The sequence below is a fragment of the Cyphellophora attinorum genome (assembly GCF_001299255.1).
Source record: "Cyphellophora attinorum strain CBS 131958 chromosome Unknown Contig29, whole genome shotgun sequence".
Classification (NCBI taxonomy): Eukaryota; Fungi; Ascomycota; class Eurotiomycetes; order Chaetothyriales; family Cyphellophoraceae; genus Cyphellophora; species Cyphellophora attinorum.
In genome coordinates, this window is record NW_017253257.1 from 33,508 (window position 1) to 60,279 (window position 26,772).

General features: G+C 53.9%; 8 protein-coding genes across 8 annotated transcripts; 2 read left to right on the forward strand and 6 right to left on the reverse strand.

Annotated features, from left to right (window-relative positions):
* Positions 1–251: 251 nt before the first annotated feature.
* On the reverse strand, positions 252–1,002 carry AB675_9995 (uncharacterized protein; the record flags this gene model as incomplete). The annotated part of the gene is made up of 2 exons (XM_018150576.1): positions 252–803; positions 877–1,002. 2 exons carry the CDS (start codon positions 1,000–1,002, stop codon positions 252–254), a joined length of 678 nt encoding a protein of 225 aa, XP_017996687.1.
* Positions 1,003–1,434: 432 nt separating this feature from the next.
* Positions 1,435–5,635, reverse strand: AB675_9996 (uncharacterized protein; the record flags this gene model as incomplete). The annotated part of the gene is made up of 2 exons (XM_018150577.1): positions 1,435–3,099; positions 3,152–5,635. The coding sequence occupies 2 exons, from the start codon at positions 5,633–5,635 to the stop codon at positions 1,435–1,437; spliced, it is 4,149 nt and encodes a 1,382-aa protein (XP_017996644.1).
* A 1,321-nt stretch (positions 5,636–6,956) lies between these two features.
* On the reverse strand, positions 6,957–10,850 carry AB675_9997 (uncharacterized protein; the record flags this gene model as incomplete). Its single annotated transcript, XM_018150578.1, has 2 exons — positions 6,957–7,037; positions 7,086–10,850. The coding sequence occupies 2 exons, from the start codon at positions 10,848–10,850 to the stop codon at positions 6,957–6,959; spliced, it is 3,846 nt and encodes a 1,281-aa protein (XP_017996592.1).
* A 375-nt stretch (positions 10,851–11,225) lies between these two features.
* AB675_9998 (DNA-directed RNA polymerase III subunit rpc3) lies at positions 11,226–12,928 on the reverse strand (the record flags this gene model as incomplete). Its single annotated transcript, XM_018150579.1, has 2 exons — positions 11,226–12,806; positions 12,857–12,928. The coding sequence occupies 2 exons, from the start codon at positions 12,926–12,928 to the stop codon at positions 11,226–11,228; spliced, it is 1,653 nt and encodes a 550-aa protein (XP_017996625.1).
* Positions 12,929–13,273: 345 nt separating this feature from the next.
* AB675_9999 (Ribosome biogenesis protein brx1) lies at positions 13,274–14,334 on the reverse strand (the record flags this gene model as incomplete). Its single annotated transcript, XM_018150580.1, has 2 exons — positions 13,274–14,060; positions 14,111–14,334. 2 exons carry the CDS (start codon positions 14,332–14,334, stop codon positions 13,274–13,276), a joined length of 1,011 nt encoding a protein of 336 aa, XP_017996642.1.
* Positions 14,335–18,158: 3,824 nt separating this feature from the next.
* Positions 18,159–20,427, reverse strand: AB675_10000 (Vacuolar transporter chaperone 2; the record flags this gene model as incomplete). The annotated part of the gene is made up of 2 exons (XM_018138737.1): positions 18,159–18,833; positions 19,516–20,427. 2 exons carry the CDS (start codon positions 20,425–20,427, stop codon positions 18,159–18,161), a joined length of 1,587 nt encoding a protein of 528 aa, XP_017996616.1.
* Positions 20,428–21,210: 783 nt separating this feature from the next.
* AB675_10001 (Cytochrome c oxidase copper chaperone) lies at positions 21,211–21,552 on the forward strand (the record flags this gene model as incomplete). The annotated part of the gene is made up of 2 exons (XM_018138738.1): positions 21,211–21,259; positions 21,332–21,552. The coding sequence occupies 2 exons, from the start codon at positions 21,211–21,213 to the stop codon at positions 21,550–21,552; spliced, it is 270 nt and encodes an 89-aa protein (XP_017996631.1).
* Positions 21,553–22,241: 689 nt separating this feature from the next.
* On the forward strand, positions 22,242–24,821 carry AB675_10002 (Exocyst complex component sec10; the record flags this gene model as incomplete). Its single annotated transcript, XM_018138739.1, has 3 exons — positions 22,242–22,866; positions 22,935–23,722; positions 23,763–24,821. 3 exons carry the CDS (start codon positions 22,242–22,244, stop codon positions 24,819–24,821), a joined length of 2,472 nt encoding a protein of 823 aa, XP_017996618.1.
* Between the last annotated feature and the right edge of the window lie 1,951 nt (positions 24,822–26,772).

Below are 26,772 nucleotides of genomic sequence, written 5' to 3' on the forward strand. Positions count from 1 at the left end.
TGCTTAAGTAGACCGCCTGCATTCTTTCGGATGCCCTCTGTGTCTTATTCATGCTTCCAATGCTGCTGTACTGCTTGCCTTTGAAAGCCAACAGCTGCACGTCTCAAGCTTCAGGATGCTTGGCCTCTTGAGCCTTTGCTTGACTGTCCCCATCTGAGCATATCGATTCGCAATTTCATCTGGCGACCCCCCAGGGCGCCCTTCAGTACAATGCGGTGTCGGCATACTCGGAGCCACGTACAGCTCAGCACTTAGGCAACCTTGCCTTCGTTGGCTTTCGAACTGATAGCATCGCGCATCTTATCCATCAAGCGTTCGCCTTTGATCGCGAGCTCCTGCTGCGGCCTCCATCCATTCTCATCGTTGAGGTCGTCAACATTGCCCCTGCTCAGGCTGTAGGCCTTCTCAGCTTCGAGAAGGTCTTTTTGTGCCATTTGACGGAACTTGCGCAGCATCTTGCATATTCGACGCTCCACCGGACCGGCACCGTAGTCCTGAACCATCTCTATGCCCTCTTTGAGACCGCCCTTGATCTTGGTTATGTTCTTGCGCGCCTGTCGGACAATGGTCTCGAGTGGGTGCTCGAGGTCTCCGTTCTTGATATCCTGACATTGCTTCATTTTCTGCTTATGTGCTTCGATGGCCTTCTTTCTGGCCTTCGCTCTGCGGCGCGCAGCTGCATTCATCGACTCGTCGCCCTCACTCACGTTGGCTGAGGACTTCAAGCTCTTTACTCTTCTAGCGAGTCGCTTGAGATCAACTTCGGGCTCTTCAAACACTTCAGCGAGGCATCTAAGGTTTAGCTTGGATGTGTCAGTCATGGCTCAGTTCAACGGCTCGATACAGTGGGACGCTCATGCTCTGGCAACTACTCACGTATTGATGGAGGTCCACCTCGTCTGACTTGAGTTCGGACGGACGCATCAGCTTGCTCCATTTGAAATAGAGGATTCTCCGGTCTCTCCAGTTTCGACGTTGCCGCCAGCTGCGGTATTTCGCCATGGTGTTCGAGTCAAAGTCAAGGTATTGGCTGCCCGGGATGTTAGCAAGTCAAGTCTTGAAAGAGAAGTGGCCATTCACCCGAGAAGAAGTCGTAGCCGCCAGATGGTCGAACCTCAATGGAGGGAAAAGACTGAGAGGTTGTCTGGTGAATAGAGAAGACACGTGATATGGAGGACTTTAGTGTGTGATTTTGCGGCACGACAAATTGAGGGAGTCGCTCCGGTGATATTAACGGATAGTGTGGTCTTGGCAACGGTTTGCGTCGAGCTTCATTGATTGCTTTGCTTCCTTGTCTACAAGTACAAATGGGTATGCCTGCACATGTAGCAACACCTACTACCTGGAATCTGTGAAGGCCTCCCGGCGTGCTCGTGTGAAGAGTCCGCCTATTGCCTTAGGCGATGACTTCGCTCGTAACCATTATGAGCCTGATCATCGCGTCCCTGGGCTGCCATTCCAGTCCTGACTATCTCCCTTGCCAGCTTCTTGCTCCTCCACTCTCTTGAGAGCACGCAGCACTCCCGCATAAGCAGTACTCACGCTCGGGTCAACCACTCCAGCGCCGACAGCATCCGTACCACGAAATGCGGCACAGGTGCGACCGTGATCCGCTTGAGCGCTGAGCAACTGAGCTTCAGCGACGGTGCAGACTTTGCCATCGCGAATGTGATGGTACATATTGTCCAGGCGATTGCGCCGGTTGGTAAGCTGCGACATTTGTGCTGTTCCGGCAGTCCAGCCATTACGTCTTGCGTCTCTCAATCGGTTGGCAGCTTCGCAGAGTAGTTGAAACTCATGTGCGAAAATGGGGCCGCCCTTATTGTCCCTCTCCAGCAGTTCAGGAGGGAATGGCTTCTTCGCCCGAGCACGACGGAGGGTGTCGACCAAGAGTTGTGTAGTGCGCACAGTCTGTGGCTGCGCAGCAATTCTAGCGTCGACATCTCTCAGCAGAGCGGGAGTTTTCCGAAGAGCTCGTTTGAATACAGGTATCTGCTTCAGTTGGCGCTCGTACTTGGCTTCCACCGCGGGCCTCAAAGGATCTGTTTTAGGAAGCCGTAATAGTCTTTCCTGTGTCTTGAAGATGTGTGCATCCAGCGTCTCTGCATGATTGAGAGTACGCTGGTGCTTAGAAAGGACCTCCTCCCGGAGCCGGATATCGCTTGTGAGAGCTGCACGCTCGCGGCGCAGGCGCAAGTGGGGACCCAACAGATGTTGCTCAAGCGATAGCGATTCCAGAGGTGGCTCGCTCTCGTCGTCGGCAGCGTTCGCGTGTTCTGATCTGACCGACTGCCTATCAGATCCACAGCTTGAGTCACTGTCTTTGCTCAAATCGCTGTCGCTGTCGGAGGTGTTGTCTCTGCTTGACGCGGAGCCAGCGGCTGAACCGTCGTCACTGACCTGATCGCTCACGCTGTCTGAATCACTATCGTTGTTCGAGTCGCTGCCGTGGTCTGTCCCGTCAGCTGAGCCATTATGCTCACTGGCGTTGTCACTGTGATCAATCCGGCTGCCGGTGCCATCAGCTTCGGGGTATCTGCCAATGAAGTCCTCCTGGTCAGAGCCGGTGCTGTCTTCATCGTCTGAGATGTCGATAACCTTCCGGTCGCTGCTAGCACCACTCGCGTCCGCAGCGCCCTCCCCAGCTATCGGAACGTCGTCGTTCCCGGCCATCGACACTTGATCTGTCATTGAGACATCTTCATCTCTGTCGGATTCCTCTTCCTCCCCACTGCTTGAGGCGTGACCGACCGTAGCTCGCTGTGAAGAAGCGCTCGGCAGGCCTCCGTCAGCTGAACCTCCGCCAGCCTTTGACCTACTTGGTCGCGTCATGCTCGGGTCAGGTTTCGAGGGACTGATCTGCACCAGCGTAGCTTTGTCGTACCTGGGCGGCGCAAATCCTGTATGCCAGTTTACAAAGTGGGACCGCAGACTGCTGGGGATTGCATAGCCGTTGTCGCATTTGTCACAACGGTAGACTCGGTAGGGCACATGACTGTACAGATGTCTGACGAAATCATCTCTGACGTCCAACCCCTTCAGCCCACATTTGTTCCATCTACATCTATCATGAGGCAGTTCGTGTTGCGCGGCGTGCATCTGGGGCCAGAGTTAGTGATAGGAAACGACTGGGAAAGTGGTATAATCTTACGAATAGATCCTGCAGAGTTTTGCAACTGGAGGCACAATTCTTCCATCGGCAGACATATCTTCCCTCGGCGTTTTGTAGGCTTGCAGGATCGATAGTATCAACCGACGGCTCTGTGAAGGATTCATCGACTGGCTCATCCGCCTGTGGCACATCTCTCGAACCGCGCTTCTCAGGAGGACTCTGTTGTAAGGCGTGGCTGTTCATGCCTCGATGAGCCGGGCTCTGGCCAATGTCACGCGCGGCGGCTTGAATGGTCTTGCGCTGCGACGCAGCCGATGTACTCGAGGTAGCTCCGACATCCGACATGACTGCATCCACGCCCGGAATAGTTGAGGTGTCGATCTCTTCTTCTTCGAGCACACTGTTCTTCTTCACCTTTGCCTTCTTCGCCGAATGCCTGCTTTGATCGTGGCCCCTAGTATTGCCGAGGTTGTCGTCGTTCCCTGGAGACTTCCGCTTCCTAGTACTGGGAGACTCTCCCTTTGAAAGAGCGGAGCTGGAATCTTCCTGTTCTCCCGAGCCGCGCATCTTCGGAGCCGGCCCGAGCTTAGGGTCGAAATGCGGATGTCGGGACATGATATACGCCATGATTTCTTTTCCCGTAGTCCGTCTTCGAGAACCAAGATTTGGTCTTGTAGCACCTGGCGCTCTGGGGCGATTGAGAGACCCAAGCAACCGTATCTGAATGATGGCGTCCTCCTGAAACTTTTTGATGGCCTTGCCCATCGCAATCACAGGCATGAAGTCGGAGAAGCACTCGCCGCCAATGGAGACTAGATAATTGAGGGAGTCGTCTGGATCAAGATAAAGCTGAAACGGCTGCATGTCGGTGCCTTGTAGAAGCGGCACAGCATCGTTCCGCGACAATTGTCGGGCCCATTCTCTCAACTGTGCGCACGAAATGCGCAATTCGTCGATTTCGATGTCAACAGCCGACCGGGCGGTGGCGGCCGAAGAGACAGCTTTTGAGGGATGTTGGGCGGCTGTCGCCTCTTTCTTATGCTTTCGCTTCTTCGTGGAGGACTCTGCGTCGGCATCTGTGCTTGCCTGAGTGCCACCCTTGGTGTGGAAAGGAAGTTCGATGGTCGTCTCCCGGGCTTCTCGACCTGAAGCTTGCGACTCTCGCTCCACCAGGTCAGCACTGTGGACAAAGTTGGCAGCGTTAACATTCGTTGACGGACGAAGACTCCGGTCTTTTGCTCGTTGGATCTGCTCCTTCTCTGACATATTCTCGAGGTCTTGTTCCGTCACATCCTCGATGGCATCATTCGTTACGTGTCCATCGGCTTGCTGCGGAATCGGGTCAAGGTCATGAATATGCTCGGGGTGGGCTTCAGCGACCGGCACCAATGCTGACCGACTGAATGGAGGTGCCTCGAATGAGCGCCGTGGAATGACTATGCTGAGGCCCTCCTGAAGAGGGTGCTCGTAGACCCGGTTTATCGCTTCCTTCCGGGCCGACCGAGTTCGAGTAGTAGTCGGCGAAAATTCGCCGTCCCCTTCTTGATACGCTGATGCCCGCCTCGGGGTCGCAGCGTAATTTGGACTCTCGTCCAGGTCCATCTCAGTGTCCCCATCGCTGACAGTGGTAGGGGACCGTAGTGCTGCAGATCCACCGTGTCGTTCTGCTGGTGAGGGAATGCTCAAATCCGCTTCCGGACCTCGTCCTGTGCTGGTTGTTACATCTTCGCCATCTTCGACTTTGACGAAGCGATCGTCGGGATCAGGAAATATCCGCAAGCGGCGGCTAAACTCATCGCCAAACTTGGATGGCCATGCATCCCATTTTTCGTTTGCGCGAATTTTGGCAATAAACGCCTGTTCGATTTCGGGAATCGTCAAGAGAGGCGGATGGCCGTACAGAATGGCCTGTGCTAGCCACTGTCGGTACGAAAACCGCTTCAAAGGCTGCCCAAACAACTGCTTGCGGATCTGCTGTGGCGCGGCGCGAGCATAGTCGCTGGCCTTAAATCCAGGGATAGTGATGTAGAGCTTCTTCTTGTACTGGTAGAAGTTGTCCGAGTTGAGGAGGCCGCGGAGGTCCTTTTTAGCGACTCGACGTAACATTGTCCCGTCGATGATGCAGGCGTTGAGCTTGTCGGCATCAGCCTGAGACAAGTCATTGGCATCTGGGCGAACCTCGTGTTTCTCCCACAGCTTCCATGTTGCCTTGATCTTGTCTTTGTTGACAGACTCTAGACGCTTCGTGCCAATCAAGTCAGGAGCACTCTGATCATTGTTCACGCCGCTCTTGCGCGAAGACGCTGAACCTTCTGCGCTCTTGCTTTGGCGAGTCTTCTGCTTCTCGCTTGCTGACTTCTGGTTCTTGATCGCTGACTTCCGCTTCTTAGCGTCCGACTTCTTCTTGGCCGGTCTATCACCCTCGTACTCGATCTCTGCGTCATCAGGGACAATGAAGTCGCGCAAATCGTCACCGTCACCGTCATCGACATCTCCAACCGCAACCTTGCTGAGAACAGGCATCTTCGTGTGTCCCAACAGCGAACACCTGGGTTTCAAGGTCAGCACACCTCAATGAAACAGAAACCAATTCTCAACAAAAAGGACCGGTGACTGACCTGAGCGTAGAAGACTTCTGTCCTGTCACAGAAGACCAGCTTGCCCAGAACAAGAGAGAAGAAGGAGAGCCGGAATCCACCTCACGACGTGAGAAGCAAACTCGAAATTCGAAGTGAGAGATGATCACGATGAATATCGAGGATGAGAGCTGTGCTTGTGCTCGTAGGTGTCCTCTACCGATGCCGACGTAGGGTAAGAAGTCGACCTCGAGAGATTTACTCGCTAGTAGTCGTCGTCTCCTGAATGCTGCTACCGGTCCGCTGAAATTAGATGCGAATGAAGAAGGTGGATGAATAGAAAGGATCAGGAATCGTCAGTCGATTTCGACAACACTAAGAAGACTATTGAAGCAATGCCGTGACTGCAAGCAAAGTAGAAAGGTAGTCGTTCAGTGTGAGATCCAAGATGAGGTCGACCTGAGAGCGAAGTGTGCGGCGAGCAGATCGTGCCAAGACTTTCGTTCGCAGCATCGACGGCGCGATTTCTGCGACATGATCAGTAACTGGCTCTCCTTTTGGCTCTCCTTCAAAGAGTGCCCGGCTAGTAGCCTGATCTGTGAGTGACTGGATTTGATTAGCTAGTTTGTTCACTCTTCTTCTCAGGTATGGTATCGATTAGTGAGCGATTGTTGTTCTACCTTTTCATCTACGGAGTTCCGACTGTGGTCCCGGTGTAAGTAATGCATGGCGACCACTATTCCTCGAATTCATGATGGTGCCTGAAGAGAATGATCGTCCAGTGATTGGCGACAGTGATACACTGCCTGGTCCTCACTGTGTTCCAACGAGGTCATCGCCATTTGAAAATTGCAGGCCGTCTAGGGAGGTGCTCATTCTCATTTGCCATTTGCATTTTTCACGGCGCCGGATCACCTTTGCCCCTGGATGCTGTAGGCAGTGGATAACTAGAGCCACCAAAAGCTCTGCCCCTTCCACACCCGCCGGGTCTTCCACGAAGCGGGTATTGAAATCCACGAACAGGCGTGATGTCAGGCCCCGTGTACTGCTGCTGGTCCCTTGCTCTTCTCCGTGATCAAGTGGTGGCCGTGACAAAGGACGTAGAGCGAAGGCCTCTTGCGCCTTAGCCGTAGGAAATCCTGGCCGCTACTGTAGGTTCCGCCCTTGCACCTCATGTCTCCTCAACTCAGCCCGTAGATCTCTTGCGCTCTTGGCGACTGGTGGAATACGCTTGATAATGGGATTCGAGACATTCTCCTCCGCCAGCTTCATGTAGAGCCTTCAATCTTGCTGATGAGTGTGTCGAGCAACTGCGGAGCCTGGCTACTAAGCTCGGTGATCTCCGGGTCCTGCAGCATGTTAGCATCGTTCGGAACATATACGAAGGATAGACCTACCCGCCAATCCACAGCATCCACGGCAGCCTTGATCCAATCCAGTCTAGCTTCAACATTGGTGTCCAGACTCTTACTGACGGTGACAGCAATTGAGAAAGCAACAAGTGCGGATGCATCGGTGGCAAGATACTCGGGTGTGAAGCCGACGAAGAGGTTATCGAACAGCTCAACCTGGTATGCAGAATGCAGCCATTTAATGGAAGCATCTTCGTACTGACCAGCGTTCATGAGAGCCTCAACTTCGTCTCTCTCCAACTCTTGAGCTGACTTAGGCTTGATAGCGCGAGGTTGGGCGATCGGAGCAGGAGATGCACTCATTTGAGCCACTCCAGGCGGAGCTGCGGACAGCTGCTGACGATCTAGAAGAATCTGGTTCTGGAAGGCGACCTGCGTCTCGGACATCGACTTGAGTGTTTCCACCATGCCAGCGATTGCAGTGTTGAACTTCTCAAGGCGCTCTCGATCATTTCGACGATCGTTCTCAAGCTTCTGGAACAGCGGAACCATGCGAGTCTCGACTGCAGATGCAGCTTTTTCAGCGGCAGCGGCCACGGCACCACCGACGTTGCGGTTGATGGTGTCGACCACTTGAGCCTCGAGACTCTTGCTAAGCTTTTGCGAAATGTTCTCTTGAATCGACTGAGCGAATTTGGGACCAGTGAGTGTTGCTTGGAGCGCACTAGGGAGTTGCTTGGCAACTTCTTGAGGTAAGACCTGCTGGAGCGATCGCGAGACGGCTTCGCCAACAGTCGCTTGTAGACCAGGAATGACACCTTGTTGAATCTGCGTAGACACTATGTTCGCCAAACTCTTGTCAACGTTGTTGGTAAGGGTCTGCGAGACTAGTCGTAGAATAGCCTCTTGTCGCGCGCTTGCGGTAGCATCTTGGGCGATCCTATCGTTCTGGATGTCCTTGTAGAGATTAGCAAGCTCGCTTCTAAACGCTTGCGTGATGCTCATCTCGTGAGCGGCTTTCTGAAGAATCGCCGAAGCCGCCATGTCTTCGGTTGGTGCAGCGGGTGCAGCCGGCGCAGAAGTGGTTGGTGGCAACTCCGGAGGTTCTGAAGTCACATTTGGTTCGAGTTGCGGGGCAGCACTTGAAGTTGCGGTCTTGGCAGGTGAGCCAGTGCGAGATGGAGGTTTGACTTTGGCCTCCTGAACAGCCTTCTTCTTGCTCTTCTTGCTCTCCTTGGGAGCGATAAGAGGCTCTTCATTGGCCGGCTCTGCTTTGCTAACGCCATTCGTAGCACTCTCAGCTGGTAGTGCTTCCTCAATGGGCACCTCAACAACCTCACCTTGCTCAACACTGGTGCTGGTATCCTGCTGAGCCTTCTTAGCTTTCTTCTTGGACGATTTTGAAGGAGCGGGAGTCAATTCCTCAGGCGGGCTTCTTGCCCTAGACGATGATTCCTCAATGATACTACCCAATTTGAGGTCCTTGGTTGAAACGATGCCGGCTTTGACAGCATCGATACCCTCCACGACTTTGCTGGCAGCGTCCAGACCGAGATCTTCCTTCGTGATGGTCAGACACGTCACACCCTTGGCATGTACGACGTAGAGCTCGAACAGCGGGTCATCGGCCGATTTCTCGGTCTTGGTCGCCTTGTAGAGTGATAGCAACTCAACACTGCGAAGCTGGCCCAAGGAGGCAAACGAGATCTCGCGGACTGCGCTCATGCATGCTGTCGACTCGGGTTTGGGCGCATCGGGGTCCTTAGACGCGATCATCGACACGTAGGTGGCTTGATCAGTCGAGGAGCTACCAGCATAACGAGGCGCCGAAAGGTGGATGAAGAAGATGGAGTTGCGAGTGGGATGACCGACGACAATGTAGCCACTCTGTGGGTGATAATTGACGCTGCAGACACCGTCGGTCTCGCTTTCGTGAGGGAAGTTGAGTTCCTGAACTGCTTTGCCCAGTGCGATATCCCAGAGCTGAAGAGTGTGATTCTGTCGTAGCCCAACGAGCACATATCGCTGCGCACCACCTTTCAGGTATGGTCGAGCCTTATCGATCAACAGAACAGACGTGGGCCACGATTTCTCAGATGGCGAAGCAGTCATCAGTGAAAGCAAAGGTGTATCAACCTTGACAGGCTCGATTCTGCCGCTCGTAGCATTGGCATCGTCGGTGAGAGGTCTGATGTCCCAGAAACGGAGTCTACCCGTCTTGTCGAGAGAAACAATCAAAGTGTCATCTTCGCTGAAGCTGAAGTCCTTGCCAGCCTTACCAGTGGCGATCTGGAGATTACGCTCCTTGTACAGCAACTCCATGTCGACCTCACGAGCCTTCTCACCAATACCATATTTGGGGAACATAGCAGTCGCTGGCCAGATGATGTGGATAGACTTGCCACGACCAATGGCAAAGTACTCTGGATGCCGAGAGCTCTTCTTGGCTCGAGTCTTCAAGACACCACCAGCGGAACCTTCATCAGCTGGCGGCCATGGTGGGAAGGACAGGATCTCTGTGTCCAATTCATTCTTCGCGAACAGATCGTTGCCCTCCTTGGAGACTGTCGCATAGTAGACAGTTCCACTAACACCGGTACCGAGAATAGCTTGATGATCCGACGCAGGAGCATTGTGAGCCGTAGTACAGAACGAGACATTGAAGACGCGGTCGCCAGAATTCTTGAATACCTGTCTGTCGCTGCCGTTGTCCTGCTGGATAATGCGAATGCCTCCGTTCTTGACAAGAGCATAAGCAATGTACTTGGTTGTAGCCGCCGCAAGCGAGCGATCAAGCTGGTCGAATTCCTTCTTCAGTCGAGAAATCTCCATGACTCCCTCGTCCCGAACAGTGACTTCAGACGGACTCGCAAGATTGAGTGTCAAAGCAATGAAAGGGCGAATTGGAAAGTTGTACACCGGAACGCTCCCGCGCTCAGCTTGTGGGCTCGGAGACTCTTCAGCATCCTCCCACTCATCCGCAGCGCCAGGTGGACTGTCTTTCGACGGGTTCTCCCAGCCAACCTCCTCTGACGCGAGTGTAGCTTTCTCTTGAATGGAAGCAGGCACTTCAGCCGGCTGAGACTTCTCAGCCTCTTCGACCGCCTTCGACCGGATAGGTAAATCCGCGTTCGAGGCTTCGGCAGCTTCTTCCTTCACGACTGGTTCGGGAGTGCCTGATGATTTGACCGAGTTCTGCCGAGCGAGCCTATCCGCCTTCGCAGATGCTGACCGCGGAGTCAGCATTCTACGATGAGGAAACTCTTGCGGCCAAGCTGGGGCATCGACGGCGGGCGACGTGAACACGGGCGAAGGAGAAGCCTTCCCTTGAGGAGTAGCTTGAGGAGTAGCTTGAGTGGGGGTGGCTTTACGGGACTCTTGCAGAGCTTTGAAAGGGTTGGTGTATGTGAAAAGAGGCTCTGTCTTTGGCCCAGCTTGGGTGCCGTTACTGCGAGGAGGCTCTGCCACAGCATCGCCATTATGTTTGGTCGGAGTTGCAGGAGAACCATTGGAAGCCTCTCGAGTCGATCGTGATGGCTGGCGCTGCCCGATGAGCTTCTTCAGCATCTCCTCGTCGCTGGCCTCTTGAGCTTTCGCGGGTGCAGCAGCCGCAGCATCTCCATCTCTGGGGACAGGCGTAGCTCCTTTCCGTAGCATCGCCAACAGATCGACCTGTGCCGCAGGTGCTGGTGTCGGTGTCTGTGAGGCCGGAGGAGGCGCATTCGAGGTCGCCGTAGAGGACTTCGGGTTGCCGTAGTTGAGGAGGTTGAGCAGCGACTGGGCGCCGCCAACATTCGATGAGCCGGCCATATTGATGACGATAGTCCTGCAAGACGTTTCTCAGTCTGTAGGAAGCTACCGAACGAACGACTGATACTTCAGAAATATTACAATCGAAGTCAGACCGTCGCAATCAAGCTAGGTAATGAGTGAACCTAGCAAACAATATGCGCGAAAAATGAAAGAGATGGAAGGAAGACATTGAGGTGCACAGAATAGAGAGCAACCAAAAGTCGAAGACGACGAATCATCAGGGAAAGTGGAGCCCCGTACAGCTCGCCTTGGCAGTCAAGATGCTGCCAGCTGGTTTTCCAAATATTTACAACCATACGAAGGCCACCTACAACTCGTGGCTTCCTGGCTCGAAGGCTGCAATGATGGCAGTACAGGTGTGCTGAATCCTGCTCAGATGTCTCGAAGCAGCGCTACAGACTCGTCAAGCCGCCCGATCTCTGCCAGCAACCATTTCTCCATGGCCTGGAATCGCCGGAGCTCGACCATCTCCTTTCCCGACACGACCTCATCTACCCTGTCTCGAACATCATCTCGCTCGACCTTCTCCAGTGTTGCCTTCATTCGCTCACGTTCCACTGTCTGCAGCCGCTCATACAGCCTAGCCATCGTTTTGTAGAGCTCGCCCAGCAGGACGTTCCTGGCCCGAATCGGGTCGAAGAACCAGAGATACATCGTTCTGCTCGGCTGCCGATGCGGCTCTCGAGGCACTTCTTGAAGCTCGATGAAGCCCATGGATTTCAACTGTGCCAATGCTTGCCTCATCTCCTTCGCATGTACTAGACCTAAGTCTAGAAGTATTCTCTCATCGAGCTTGCCCTTGTCGATCATCATTCGTACCAATCGCATGCCGATATTACTGACTCGTGAACGCATCAAGCGGAGGGTTTCACGATCTCGTACCCACGTTGCTAGACCATACTTGTCCAAAGCCCACTGCTTAGTATCTTCGTCGTGCCGGAAGAAGGGGTAAGGGCCCTCCGCAATGCCCTCGAGGCCTTCTTCGATGTCTTCGTCTTCTAGCAGACCATTTGTATCAACGCCATTGGTTGAGCCAACATCGTGGTGGCCATTTGTCTGCACAATAATGTCGTCGTGACCCAGGTCTTGTAAGTCGTCCCGCAATCGCGACATGGCTACTGCTTGGAGTTCTTGGCGAGGATTTGGATCCGGCTCATGGCGGTCAACTTGCAGAGGGATCTGCTTCAGTATACCTGCCATCAGCCGTGATGGAGTCTTGCCCAAGGTCTTCGAGATGTCCTGCACGACCGCTGAATCTCTCGCGATATTCACAAAATATGCGTAATTTGGACACAAGAGCAGTTCTTCTTCGCCCTCAATGGCTTTGTCTATGCCGGCAGTGTTGAAGGCATGCTCCAGGGCGTCTTCCGAAACGAAGCCGTCCAGCCGCCGTTCGATGTCGGCTTCAACCCTCTGAGCGCGTGCGGTACGCTCAGCTTCGCCCTTCTTGCCGCCCGCCTTGACTGGTGCTTGAGAGGCCTCAGCTGAGTGATGAACATCATACGGAATTTGTACGTGAGCTGGTCGCACTCGTTCAACGAAATCGTGCCTCACCAGGCTTCGTACAGCAGATTGAAACTTCGCAGATGCTGAATCTCCATTTTGGCCATGGTGATTGCCATTTGTGTGAGGGGCTGCCTCTGTGACTGCCGTCTGCAATTGCTGAACAGTAGTACAACCTCTAGCCGCAAGCGACTCGAGGACGACCGCTGCGAGATCGCCACATTTTCGGCGAGCACGCTCTACCAGCGAGCCGATGCGGAGAATGTTGTAAGCGTTCGTCAGGTTGACTTGATACGAAGAGACTCCGTCGGAAGACGTATGATGCTGAAGAAGTCGTAGCTGAACCAGAGCGCCAACGCCTATCTTGGCTTGTCGTGGCAGAAGTCGACATCGTTGAGCCACTTGCGCGACCTGAAGTCGTCCATATGTTGCAAGCTGGCTGAAGATATGCTGAGCCGATGTCAGAGTCCGTGCTGCTCCTCCGCATTCCCAAGACTTACAGCAAGAAATGATCCGTAAATATCTTCAATTATGACGCAGCAAAGTTCAATCAAGTCCGCCACGCCCGCCATTTTTGGGATCGATTGTCCAACGCCGTTCAACGTGGGCGCCAACTGCACCACCGCCGCTTCAATGGAATACTGTACAGGCGTGAGTTTGTACAAGAGAAATGTCTCTAGAAGTTCGCCCGGAAATTCACCAAATTCGGCGGCGCAAAAAGTCTTGGCATGCTCACCAGCTTGGCACTTGTTGAAGCATTCGAGTAGACACGACCCAGAGGTCGTTACAAGATGATCTACCAAGGTCTACTACGGTGTATGCAGACAGTATTTAGGACAATCAGATGCATGACAGCGAAACGGCAGGGTATACTAGGTACTTATTGCCACCTATCGTGCGACGAGGAGCAACGTAGCTCAACCGAACAGCACTCGATCGTCCACAGCACTCCTCGGCCTCTGCGTGCCCGAATCCAGACCCAACGCTTTGCGCTTCACAGCTTTCTCCTCGACTTGATTCCGCTTCGCCGCATACTTGCTTGCCTTCTGCACCCGAGCCTCCTTCCGTATCTGGTTGCCAGAGACGAATAGCGAATTCTGGTAGATGATCGGCCCGCCAAATGATCCCTCCTGCACCAGCACCGGCGTGAGGACCAGCCGTGGGCCAACCTCGAGTAGCTTTCCTCCCTCAGCGGCACCGTCTGCCTCGTTCTTGTCTTTGCCATCACGGATCTCATATACTCTGATCCAGATCTTCCCGTCTAGCCCGTAAATGCCGATCACACGATCAATGAACGGCTTCATCCCTCGGACGCCCTTCTTGGGCACACAGAACACGCCCTTCAGCATCTCCCGCATCAGTCCCCTGACCTCCTCGCCCTGGACCACCCCGTCAAAGCTTTTGTCGAAGACCACGATCCCACGCCCACCTTTCAGTACATTGCCCTCAAAGCCCAGCTCTGCCATCGTGTGGACGTTTGACACGCTAAATTTTATGGTCGGCCCATTCGGCGCTCCTGCCAGCCAGAGGTACAGATCTTGCGCATGCTTGCGCGCCTCGAGGAAGAAGATGTAGTTGCAGGAATGGAGCTCAGCGAGGGCGTTGAGGGAGGAGTTGTAGTTGTTATTGGATTTGGTGTCGAGCTTGGTATCTCGTTTTGTGTGAGGGAGGAGGGCGGACAGGTCGTTGAGCAGGTGCCGCTGTCTTCGAGGAAGGTCAGCAGGAATTCCAGGCATTGCGTGTAAACGACATACCGGTGAGAGACGCCACGCGAGGTGAGCATCAATATTCTGTTGCGGAGCTCGGCCGGAAGCTGGACAAGTTTCGCTACTGGCGTAGTGGTCCCATCTTCTGAATCTGAGGTGGGCTCTGATGCGCCGGAGACGGATGAGGCATCGCTTTGCTCGACATCGAACATGAGCTCATCGCTTTCGGATTCGTCGCTCACGCGGCCTGCATTGCGGTACGCTGATGCCATGGCTACGGGAGGAGATGTGTGGTCTGGAATTTGTTCCTGGATCGAGGTGAACAATTCGGAAATCTTTTTGGAGACTCAATTTTCTCCGCATTCCCAAAAGTTCGGCCGGAAATAATTCTTCAATCTCCGGCAACTACCTTAAGTGAACGACGCTGTCTCCACGACCACGACACCGACCATAACACGCCAGCGGGATGGTCTTTGCGGACCACGAGGGCGCAGCTTGCACAGTTAAGCTTAAATCGATGTGGTTACGGACGTCTATATTGGGACCATGCTAATGGTCCCGCCCCTCGCCGCCACTCGCTGTCGTTCGTCGTTGGGAGGCATAGGACCGACCTTCAGGAAACGCGCCGATGGGGTGAACGAAGCTCTGATATTGAGATCGAGGCTTCCACATTGATATCTCTCATCTCGCGGACACAGGCAACCATCCTAGATTGATCAGCAATAAGCCTGACCCAGCTTTTCGCAAGTTGAAATCTGTTGTTCATCCAGGCCTACGCTGGACTCGCGCAAGCTTTCCTATGCTATCCAGCTCCCCGAAAATCCCCCTGGACATTGCATCTTCTCACTCAGCATAGTTGTTCGATCGTTGAAGAGCAAATATGCTAATGTCGACAACATGATCGAAATTGCCCTGCCTGCTGATGTATTGAGTCCCAACGAGGCACCAGCGTAGACTTCTCTCCAACACTCGCTCGTAGCTATGCCCCTTACATCAGCTTTCCAAAGGGCCAGCTTTCAATCTGATTGAGACAGGCTTGGCACGAGCGCTGCGTAGTGAGGATCTTTGTCCGATATGATGGTGCGAATCCAGAGAGCTCGGAAATATGACCGTCATGTTCAGAAGGACTTCGGGACAGCCTTGCACACTCTGTGCAGCCTCGCCACTTCAGTTGCCATGGTTATATATTCTTGATTGTGAAATCTGATTCAAATCCGCACATAAAACGCCATCTTGGGGATAAAAGTTGACAGCCCTCATTGAGCCTTAAGCTCAACGAGGGTGCGAGATAAGCGAAGGATGTAGAGTATATAGTGCCTGAGGCGTGTGCGGATTTCACTCTCGTGGGACATCGGAGGCGGGGCGGAGACTGTTAGCAGGCGACAGTCGATGAAGCCTCATCTCTGGTGTGGGAGTTTATGTTATTGCTTTTTGCAAAGACCGCAGACATCTGTTCGTGTCGTGCCTGTGCCAGACTTTCTGCATTCCCCATTTGCGCCAGGTCCGGAGTTAGTGTCATGTGCAGCCTCGTGCTCCTTGCTTTGCACTTTCAAGTGAAATGCTCGTTGCTCCTTCCGCCCAAAACCGAACGCGTGACTCCTTGATGTCTTGGCACTCTGACTCGCACTTCATCTTTTGGTCTATTTAGCGCCCACCCTCGCGACCACAACCTTCTCTTCTTTTTTTTTCCAACCAGCACGCCGATTACCGAGGGAATCCGACTGGGCGTCAAAGCCAACCTCGCTAGGGCAGTAGCATTCTCGCGTTGGTGAGTGCTCCTGTGGACCTTGTCAAGAGTACTCTTGCCTTTTCACAGACGATCAGCATCGTGCTTTTCCGGTGACTTGGTACGGCGGAAATTGGTCCAACAAGGTCAAACCTGGCCATCGAAGAGTCAGGCATGAGTGGCGTACCACCTCTGCTGGCTACTCAGGACGTGTCTTTGTCATGCCGGAGTAGTTACGGAGAACTGGTGATAAATCTTATGAAATGTCAAGCCTTGTTTGTCGTCATTGAGGGCGGCAGTTCGGTCTGGCAGAGTAGTTTGGGGCGCTGAATGCCTCGCGCAGTTTGCCTTGTCAGCACTGTGATGACTTCTTCGATGTGTTGCGTTCACGCAACTGTGGTTGTGTTGAGACTTAGGAACGGCTTGAGATGATCGAGCTTGTTGGGACCTTCGGCATTGACGAAAGACCTCGCGGTCGAGTAGTCGATGGCGATCCTTATCGTGGCTTCTGAGGCTTTGTGGGACTGAGGACAATGATACGGCCGGTGATGATGATAGCGCAAGAGGTAGGATTAGCCAATCGGCGTCCAGTGACCTCCAAGTATGTTTTAATTTCTGAGGCCACATCTGACCAGAACATCGCAATATCATCGGCACTCATCGGTATTCGCAGTCAGGACATTGTCGTGCCTGAGAGGGCGTTGAAAAGCTGCGCTGCTTCGTCCCAGCGAACACGCTGTCACAGATGCTGAGAAGTCGAGGTCACTACGTGCTCTGCAGGCATACGCTGGCAACACTGGGCTGAGATGGAGCGGAATGGTGTTGTACTTGCATACGCGAGTGCATTCATCGCGGGCAGGACTGGTCTCCACGGCAAGCATCAGTAAGTACGATGCCATTCTCGGGCAGTCCGCCAGCAGAGACGTCTGTAGTCCAATGACAGCCATGCAGGCGAGGTACGTGTTCCTGCGCCTTCTCTCTTCGTTCATCGCATCTGCTAACGATCATAGACCCGCGATGAAGGATGTTGCTGCGAAGTACAATGAGTGCGTCGTTGCAGTTGGCCAATGATGATCAGACTCAAGCAGGGGAAAGCTGAGGATCAGCCTGCTGGCGTCCTGTGATGCTTCCAAATGATAGTGTTTTCTGAGGCGATTGCCGGCGTCCTTCCTACAACGTCGATCTCCAGTCCAGTCTTATGCGGTCCCTTGCTCGACAGCAGCAAACCGCGGGAGAACAGTAAGTCAACCCATCGCCTCGACCATCACCCTTCCGGTCCATCTTCCGCCCGCAGCACGCCTGCTCGCCTTTGGCCAGTGATGACACGATCAACTCAAGAACAGCTGCAAGGCGTTCATTGACACATTTAATTAGACTCTGAGGCCTTCACACTCTGAGGCCATACCAAGCAGATTGTGGCTTGCTGAGCATGAAGAGCACAGAATGCGCCGTTTCTTGCAGGTCCTTTGTGGGTCGGTTTGCTAATGTTTGAGTGATACAGTACAAAAGACACCAACAAACCCCACAGTCTTGCCATTCGCAACGATATTACGAACCGAAGCGCAACTGTAAGTCAACGCCCTTGCATCAACTCCATCTTCCCATCCCAACGCAATGATGACAACGTCAAACAATCGGCAATTTTCGACATTGTCGAGGTGAGAGCGTCCGCTTCCAGGTAAGTAGCGGACGCTTGCAAATCCGACATCTGACAAAACGAACCTTTAGCAGTCTGAATACGCGCTGTTCTCTTCACACTCTCTTAGACCATGTGAACAGAGGTTGACTTCCATGCTGACTTGGTTGTACGCAGGGATCGCGGTCGGAGCCCGGTGTGGGAGAATAAGTGGCGAGCCACAGGAGGATGGTCAAGATCGGTAGAGGATGGCCAGTGATGACACAGTTCGGTGAGTTCGGATGATGGCTTTCATGACGACACACACGTTACACAACAGGTCTGTGGCCTTCTCTCACCCACCACCGCCATCTCTGTCGTACCCGACGGGGACGCCAATTTAGTGCAAGTCCAGAACCTTTGGTGAAGTAGTGATGGGAGAATAGCGAGGTCCATGAGTTGTGAAGGGAAGGAGCGACGGCAAATTTTCGAGCGCACGGTAGCCTTGGTTGTTGATGCAGCGATGGGCGTGACTTCCGCAGGGAGAATAATGCGATAGAAGTGCCTGGTCCGAGGCTGAAAGACTGAACGTGTTTTCATTTTACTGTAGCAAAACGAGCTCCTGTACAGGCTCGCATATCAACACAATGCCCAAAGTCCACCTCCTATGCGGGATCCAGCTCTGCCGATGAGCTACCCCGTCTTGCATCTCGAAGCTTCTCCTCGTCGCAGACCTGCTCCCGAGCCACCCAAGCCTACCCCTGCACCGTCAATAGATACCTCTCCGCCCTCGATGGCCCCATCAGATACTGCACCACTGTCTCATTCCGATCCCCCTTCTCCGCCACCACAGCATTATACTTGAACGCAAAATTCAGCACCAACGCCGCCGCCAGCCCCAGGCTTACCACAATCGGGCCCACCATATTATCGAAATCCTTCCCTGACCTCTCCGTAATCAGCTTACTCCGCCACATATACACGCCCCAGCCCCAGACGCCAGCAAACACTGCGAAGCAGGTGTACACGACCGCTAGCGCTCGCGCTATGGTGTTGTTCTTGCCTGCTGCGTTGAAGAGGCCGAGACTCAAAGTGGCAAGGAGGACGGCGATGTGCTGCCATTTAACGAAGGTCCTTTGGTTGGCGAGCCAGACTTTGGCTTCGACTTTAAGGGACCCGGTGTCTTTGATCCAGAAGGCGGGTTTCTCGACGCCAGGCGGGAGCGGGGCGTCAGGGGTGAAACCTAGGCCCTGTTGGCGCCGGCGGCGGGCGTAGCGGGAATTCGAGAAGGGGATGAAAGAGGAGAGGATGCCGGGTTGCTCGGGCGAAATTGAGTCGGCGCCTTGGATGCCGTCATCGTCGGAGTCGTGCTCTTCGGCGGTGGAGCGAAGTTGGGAGGAGGATTGGCGCGGAGGCAGACATCCACCCCGCTACACACCCAAAACCTGCGCCTCTCTTCCCTCCTGAACACCGCCTACCACACCCTCTCGTCCCCCTTGCTCCGCGCGCAATATCTCCTCGACACTCAACACGGTATCGATGTCACGAACGAAGACAACTCGCAGAATGTGACTGATCAGACTACGTTGATGGAGGTCATGGAGGCGCAGGAGAGCGTGGAGGAGGCAAGCAGTGAAGAGCAGGTGGAGGGTTTAAAGAAGGAGAATGCGGAGAGGATGAGGAGGACGGAGGAGGTCATGGGCAAGGCCTTTGAGGAAGGGGATGTGGAACGGGCGAAAGTGGAGTGTGTCAGGTTGAAGTATTGGGTCAGCCTAGAGCAGGCGTTGAAGGATTGGGAGCCGGGGAGGGAGGTTAGGCTTGTGCATTGAGTGGAAGCAGGAAGTCGAGAATGCAGGGAGAGGCGATTGCATGATTTATGATACCCCTTTGTATGGCAGCTATAGACTGGTACCACTATACAGACTCAAGTGATGCTCCGGTGGTGATGGAATCTGCCCATCGGTCGGGCTGTGTGGGCGGCTATCTGTGTTCCTTTAACGTTCGCTCTCATCTGTCTCCAACGTCGACACTTTTCCGCCATGGAAGGACTTCGCGGAAAGCCGACCTTCCTGCAATGCGAAGACTGTGAGCTCGATGCGCGGTCTTGCTGACTGTGGCAGCCTCCACCTCAACCAACATTCGCTCCACAGTCTTCACTCTGGCAATAGCTGCTGGGGTCGGCGACTCAGGCAACGGTGGCTCGTCCTGCTTTGCCACGTCCTCAGGATCGACGTTCTCCTTATCCTGCTCTGCTTCCTTCTCAGCGGCTGCAGCTTTCCTCTGCTCCTCCTTTACAGCATCTTCTGCCAGCTTCTGTGCGAGCTTCGCAGCTTCTGCCTCCTTCTCCTTGGCAACCCTACGCTGTTCCTGTTCGACTATTTGCGTCCACTTGTCTCGTTGATGCTGCGGCCAAGAGACGTTGACAGAGAAGACTTCTCGATCTTTGTCTTCCAGCATAGGACTACGGCCTTGCAAGTCTCGATACAGGACAAGGCGCTCGAGACCACAGAAGCCTTCAGTGTAGCCCCATGGCTTCCAGATACCGTCCTTCCGCTGTTGGAAGTTGACCCCGAACTCACCCCAATTGTGCTCAAATTCTTGCGCAGGAGTGAAGTGTGTGTCGGAGATGATGTTGCAGAGCCAGCTGGGAACGTATAGGACATTCTCGAGGACGACTCGATGTGATTCTCTTGAGCCAGGCTGACGTTTGATCTTCAGCTCGACGGTTCCGATGCCTTTGGCTGGGACCTGGCGTTGATCTGCAATTGCGAGGACGTAGGTTCGGAATGGAATATAAGTCTTGAAGGCCGATCTGTCGACTGCGATGTGGACGTTGGAGGCACTCGAAAAGATCCAGTCGTAGCATGGTCGTTTCTTCGGGAACATTGCGGGTGGCATGCTGACTGCTGAAGCTCGTTTGTTGTCATGGTCGGTGAGTGTAGACTTCGGTCGGGAATGGAAGGCTCTGTGATCAAAGACGGGAGCCACGAGATCCGCTCTGGGATCAAGGCGTGAGGAGTCCATGCTGGAGCAAGATGCCTGGGAAAAAGATGTTTGTGATGGAACTCAACGAGTGAAGGTGGTCAGTTGATAGGATACTACCCAAAAGCGTTGAGAGAAAGTGGTCGTCTCTGCATGCGAGAGCTGAGCTCAAGAATCTACGCATTGAGACACGAACAAAGCAAGCCTCACACCGGTTCTGCTCCTTCCCATAGCATTGCACGGTGGTCGGCAGGCGCTTCGAAGTGCCTCTCGATCGGGCAGCAGCACTCACTTGCCCATGCCGCTCCGAGTCATCGCAGCTTCTCTCGCCTGAGCGGCACAAGGTGGAAGGTACAGCCTCGACGTCCCAGAAACTCGTCACCTACCTAGCTGCGCGGTCGCAGGGTCATATTTGTGGGAAGGGTCGAATCAAGGATGGACAGTCGCCAACACAGCATTTCGTGTGAGGGTAAGTGGCCAACACGTAGGTGTGTAATCACCACGTCTTCATCGACAATAATGCCCGTGATCACTCACATCTTCTAGTGGAGCGACGAGTTAAGGTAAGATGAATGTCATTCTTGAATCTGGAACGTTCATCCAAGCCCATTCTCAACCGGCTAGTCACGGTCAAGCAAATATACTCTTGTCAACCGGCTTACCTTGAGCCGGCTTCTCCAATTCCATCATCGACTTCAACTTTCCCAAGTGCTCTGATTTCCAAGCATCAACTTTCCACGTCTGCAGTCATTCGGATCAGGTACGCAACTAGACAATTAACTCCGAGATACGCATCACTGTCATCGATCTGTCTTCGTCGCCAAGATGTCGTGGTTCTTTGGTTCTTCCAGCCCAAAGGTTGAGGCGACACCAGGTAAGTACATGTGTAATGGCAGCGCACTCACCTCACACTAGTCCGCCTCCAGCTCGCTGACACGTATATCAGTGGTCTCGCAGCCTTCACGACCCGACAATCTCGCCAGCTCGCTCAAGGACACAGATTCCAAACCAGCACAGAAAGTCAAGCCATGTTGTGTATGCACGGAAGAGAAATCGAAACGAGATGAGTGCATGCTGTTCTCGAGGGCGGATGACCCGCAAGAAGATTGCAAGGGAATGGTTGTGAGATACAAGGAGTGTATGGCGGGTTATGGATTCAAAATATGACAGCTGCACGACTGGATAGGTGGCGAAGTTGCGTGGAGGAAATGCTGCAGCAGCCTGCAGTGTGCCTCGGAAACTTGGGGCAAGCCACGTTCACTTCAGCACCGTGGAGCAGTCACGAAGCACCGAGCCGGGACTCGCATGAATGGGCATCGAACCGCTTGTTGCGCCGAGCGTCTGAATGCGTGGCTGCTGTAGAGCTAAGATTCGAGGCGCGTGCGAGGTAGCTCGAAGTGCGACACGAAAGAATGTACAACATCAGAAGACGAGACTGCAAAACCGCAGCGAGGTCGACAGAGACGGACAGGTGTACAACAAACCGCACCGATATAGCAGGGCGGGCAAGCCAGGAAGGACTTTCTACTCCGGATCCTTGGATGCTGGTACATGGACTTTTATAGACATAGCCAAATGTGTGACTACCTCGCAATTGCCGTGATTGTCTTGTCCAAGATCGTATGCCTCCAGCCTCCGAACGACAGGCAGTGAATGATATATGCCGGACATTGCCGGAGATAGACACCACCACCATGTCGTCCGCCTATGCAAGAGCGCAACACTTCGGTTGGCGCAAGTAGGAGCAACCATGAACAAATTATAGGCACAGCTTCAGCACTACCGATCTCCTACACCGACCAGCCGCGTGACCTCGTCGACTCGCGTGCCAATATGCTACCAACTCGGCCGCAAAGATGACCGACCGAGCCTCGTACCTCAATCACTCCGCAAGTGGCCGGACCATATTCCCCAAAGGGCCAGTCTTTACACTCGACAACTTCTCCTCGAAAGACTTCATTGTCAAGGACTTCATAGAAAGCCTGACCGAGTCTGCACAGACCGGTAGCCGCAGGTCAAATCAGGGCACGACACCCAGTGCGCAGTTTGATCCCAAGCCACTGATCAGGTCGTTCGAGCAAGCGGCACGGCGCCTGAACGAGCTGTCGGAAGACCTCGAGGGCAAAGAGAATGAGCTCACTACGGCGGTACGGAGGGCCGAGGCCAACCACACCAACAATGTGGAACAGCTGGGCCGGAAGTTGAATCAGACGATTGAGAGTTTCAACAAATTGGACACGAGCTTGTCAGAACGAGGGGACAAATGGGGTGGCAATATGGCTGTCGAGACGGGAAAGAAGCTAGAAGATCTGGATCGGCAAAGGAAACGTGCTATGGACGCCCACTTCCTGATTGAGTGCTGGGACGAAGTCAGCAACAGAGGCGAGATCACGCTGCTGGAGAATCTACGGCGGTCGGCAACGGGCGAGGGCATCATCAGGCTGCCAACATCGCCCGCCAACTGCTGCGGATCAGTCAAAGGTTGGATCCGAAGACAGATCCCTCCGTAAAGTATGCCAGCACGAATGGAGTCACGAATGGTATCGTAGGAAAACGGGAGATCAACTCCCGAGAGGTCATCGAAAAGTTCATCGAGACCCTGGAGAACGACATGCTAAAACTGTTCGACGACTTCTACAGGCGGCAGAATTTCGAGGAAATGAAGAATTGCGCCATCATCCTGCAGGACTTCAATGGCGGTGCCTCAGTACAAGCAGCATTTGTGAACCAGCATCAGTTCTTCATCGACCGGACCAATCTGATCACAGAAGAGATTGCTGTAGATCAAGAAACGTGGATGAGACTATCTGACCCTGACGGCGAGCTGCCAGGCATCGAGCCTGGTCTGCAGTCCCTTATAGACGAGGTCAAAGTCGTCATCCAAGAGGAGTCTGCCATCATCAAACGTGCCTTCCCCTTCCCCGAACAAGTCCTCGGAAAATTCATTCAGCGCGTCTTCCAGCAGTCAATACAACAACGGCTTGAGCTCGTTCTGGAAAAGGCCGACTCAGAATCCACACTCGCGTACCTACGATCGTTACAAGCCGCAAGAGGCTACCTGAATGTCCTAGTCGAAGACCTCAAAGCCCACGGCCTACTCGACCATCCCGAGACGGCCTCGTCCCAGACCTCCCACCTCCTCGACCAACAACTCGAAGAACTCTTCACACCCTACTTTGGCGGATCCGCTACATCGACAAAGAAAAGTCCAACCTCTCTGAGCTATACAAGTCCCTTCTTTTCAAATTCGACCTTTTCCACTCCCGTCGCCAAAAAGAACCCAAAACATACCTCGCCTCCCTCCGCAACCGCGGCCAAGAACTTCTCGCCTCCGCCCGTGAAGCCACTGACGCTACGTAAAATCACTCGACCTCGAGAAAATGTCGCCCACCCAACGCCGTATGCTGCTCTCCGTCGCCGGCATCAAAGACTCCAAAACGCAACAGAACGGCGAAATCGAACTCACTGAGACCGACGGCCGCCTTTCCGTCCCTTACGCGCAACGCATGCTCAAATGGCTGGCCGAAGGTGTGCGCCGCGGCCTCGAGCTCTCCGGCGGCAACGAGACGCCCAAAGACGTGCTCGCGCTGCACACCCTCCTCTTGACGAACATGGGCGAACGGTATATTGAGCTCGCTCTCGACGCAGCCGCTGAAGCGGCTTCCGCTGCCGAGTCCTCAAAACGCGAGCCTGACCTGAGCTACCTCGCCCACTTGCGCACCGCTGTCTCCTGCATGCACCTCATGCAGTCCTGCATCAATACGCTCCTCATCCCACTAGCATCCACGTCCCTAACCATACGCCGCGACATGGAGAAATCCCGCCGCGCCGCCATCGCTCGGGGCGAGGACACGATCAACAACATCGAGCAGGCCACCGTCGACGCTGTCCTGAACTGGGTCGGGCGCTGCTTGGGTGGACAACAACGCACGGATTTCCGACCGAGGCCGGAACAAGAGACTGATGCAATGAACAGACCCCAAACGCAGACTTGCGCGGATATCATTCGCTTCTTGGGCGCTGGACCATCAGGTTTTCAGGGTTTGGCGGAGCAGTCCCTTGATGGCGCCAATCTCAAAGTCTTGCTATCGGAAGTCGCCGTCGCGTACGCAGTTACTTATCGACATTTCCGGAAATGGCAGGTCAGTGAAGTTGGCGGCGTGGTGCTAGCACGAGACATGTCCCGATACGTAGATCTTCTGAGGGGATGGAAGCTAGGAGAGGAGTTCACGGTGGGATTGGAGGTGTTGACGGAGCTGGCGAGTTTGTTCGTGTTGAAGCCCGAGGCGCTTAAGGAGCGGATCAAGGGCGGGAGTGGTGCTGCTGGGGAGGCGAGTGGGTTGAGGGGCGTGCGGAAGGAGGAGATTAGGCCGTATCTTCTGAGGAGGGAGGATTATGATAGTGTGGGTATGGTTAGTCTGTTGAGCTCTTTGTAGCGAAGGGGCGGCGTTCACCTGTACTTGGACTGCATGGGAGGAAGGTGAGTCAAATGATTGGCATTCGGTCGGAGCTGCTTCTTCTCTGGATGAATAGATGCAGCGACTCAGAGGAATCGTCTGAAACTATTGAAAAGCACCGTACATCGCTAAGCAGCGTCAGACGCCTATCCCAACAGGTATGCGCAACCATCAACACATGATTCCCGCATAGTGCCCAGCAGGTCATAGCCGCAGTGTCAGTAGGTCTCCTTTCTGCCAGGTCTCTTCGTATAGACTACTCGTCACCATCAGGTCAGAGTCTGTGGACCCAAGGCCGCTTCCACAGACGGTCGATTGCGCAAGTTCGTCTTACCGTGCCTGTAAGCGAATAACCAGTGGAACATGGCTGGGTCGTCAGGAGACTTGTCTCTAACCCGAATCTTCAGAAGTCAACCGAAGAGACTGAGCATCGCTGAAGTCTGCCGCTCCCAGTACCGACGAGATCCTTCGACACGCCAGCGATCACCGCCTTGGGGTGCTTGGACAAGAGGATACAAGGTCCAAGCTAATCCCACGAAACTTTTCCAATCGACCTCGATCTTGGGTGTCTCTCTAATCCTCGATGGCATGTGTTTGGAGTTCGTCGGAAGCCCAGAGGTTACGATTGCGCTCTGCAAACAGCGACGCGTGTTTGCGAAAACAAACGGAAGTAACGCTTCGGGCTTCAGGTCTAAGCGCTGCATGTCAGACACCTCACCGCGTGGCTGACTTGTAGTGAGACGGCGGGTGAGGTCGCTGGAGTTCTGGACCTCATCGATGCAGAGACCTATGCCAACGACCTGTATAGAATTCAGGGGCGAGTGCCGAGCAATGATACTGATGCCATTACCAAGGCTGAACAGCTCGTCTTCTCGGTTATGTGGCACATATGCCTCCAGGTAGAAGTAATAGAGATCGGATGTATGCCGGCGTAGACAGTGATACACATCGACGTTGAGATCCGACGAGATCCATTTATGAGGCACCTGCTTCTGCAGGTCCCGGAAGTCTTGCGGACGCCACCTCGCTCCTCTCCGAAAAGGAAAAGGCAAGGAGATTCTACGCTAGTGCCATGCCAGCTAGCAATGTCCACAGCTGCTGGCTGGGAAGCAAGCAAGATTCTGACAAGCAGATCAGTGGGTGCACAGAGGTCGAATGTCAGGAGTACGTCGGAGACCAACGTACGCACTGAACAGCTATAATCAATCTTGACCCATAGCGCATAGCGGTCGCGGGCTTGGGCTATGCCTGCCAGAGCAAAGATTGAATCATGGGGCAAGCTGCACCGAAGGTGGCCAAACTCTGTGTATATAGTCTTGAAATCCGCAAGTGGTCGGAAGGCACTCCTAGAGCCAATCTCGCATTCCTCGCAAGACGCGGAGGCAAATCGCAAGAGGTTTGAGTCGATCAGAGAAGCAAGTCGCCGGGGATCTGGGTGCTGTCCCCTCGGCAACAAGGATTGGTACACTCGTAAGTGGTGGTGCATGTCCAAATCGAGTAGTGAGAGGGATTGTGTTCCACAAAGTACTCTGACATTGGTGGATAAGATCACTTCTTGCACTATCCATATCCTTGTCCAGTATTCGCGTGAGGCCAAGGCCAGGATTGCTGATATGACTCGTTCGTATAGCCCTATCTCGACACTGCTAAGGTACGGTAGTCCTCTCAAATGAAGCGGAAGCGCAAAAATGCTTTCTGTCTTTGATTTCTTTTCGATGCGCCGCAAATATTCCCGATGGCCCTCTCTCTTGCGCTGCAAGAAGTCGCTCGTCGAGCCATTGTCCAGCGTTTCAAACAGCCACTCACTGTCTCCTCCGTGTTGGCCCATCCACGCGTAGGTACATCTTCCGTTAGAGTAGATCTGGCCCATCATCGAGACCTGAGAGCTCCGCTCGTAAACATCGTTCTGGTTTATACATATGGCGTCGAT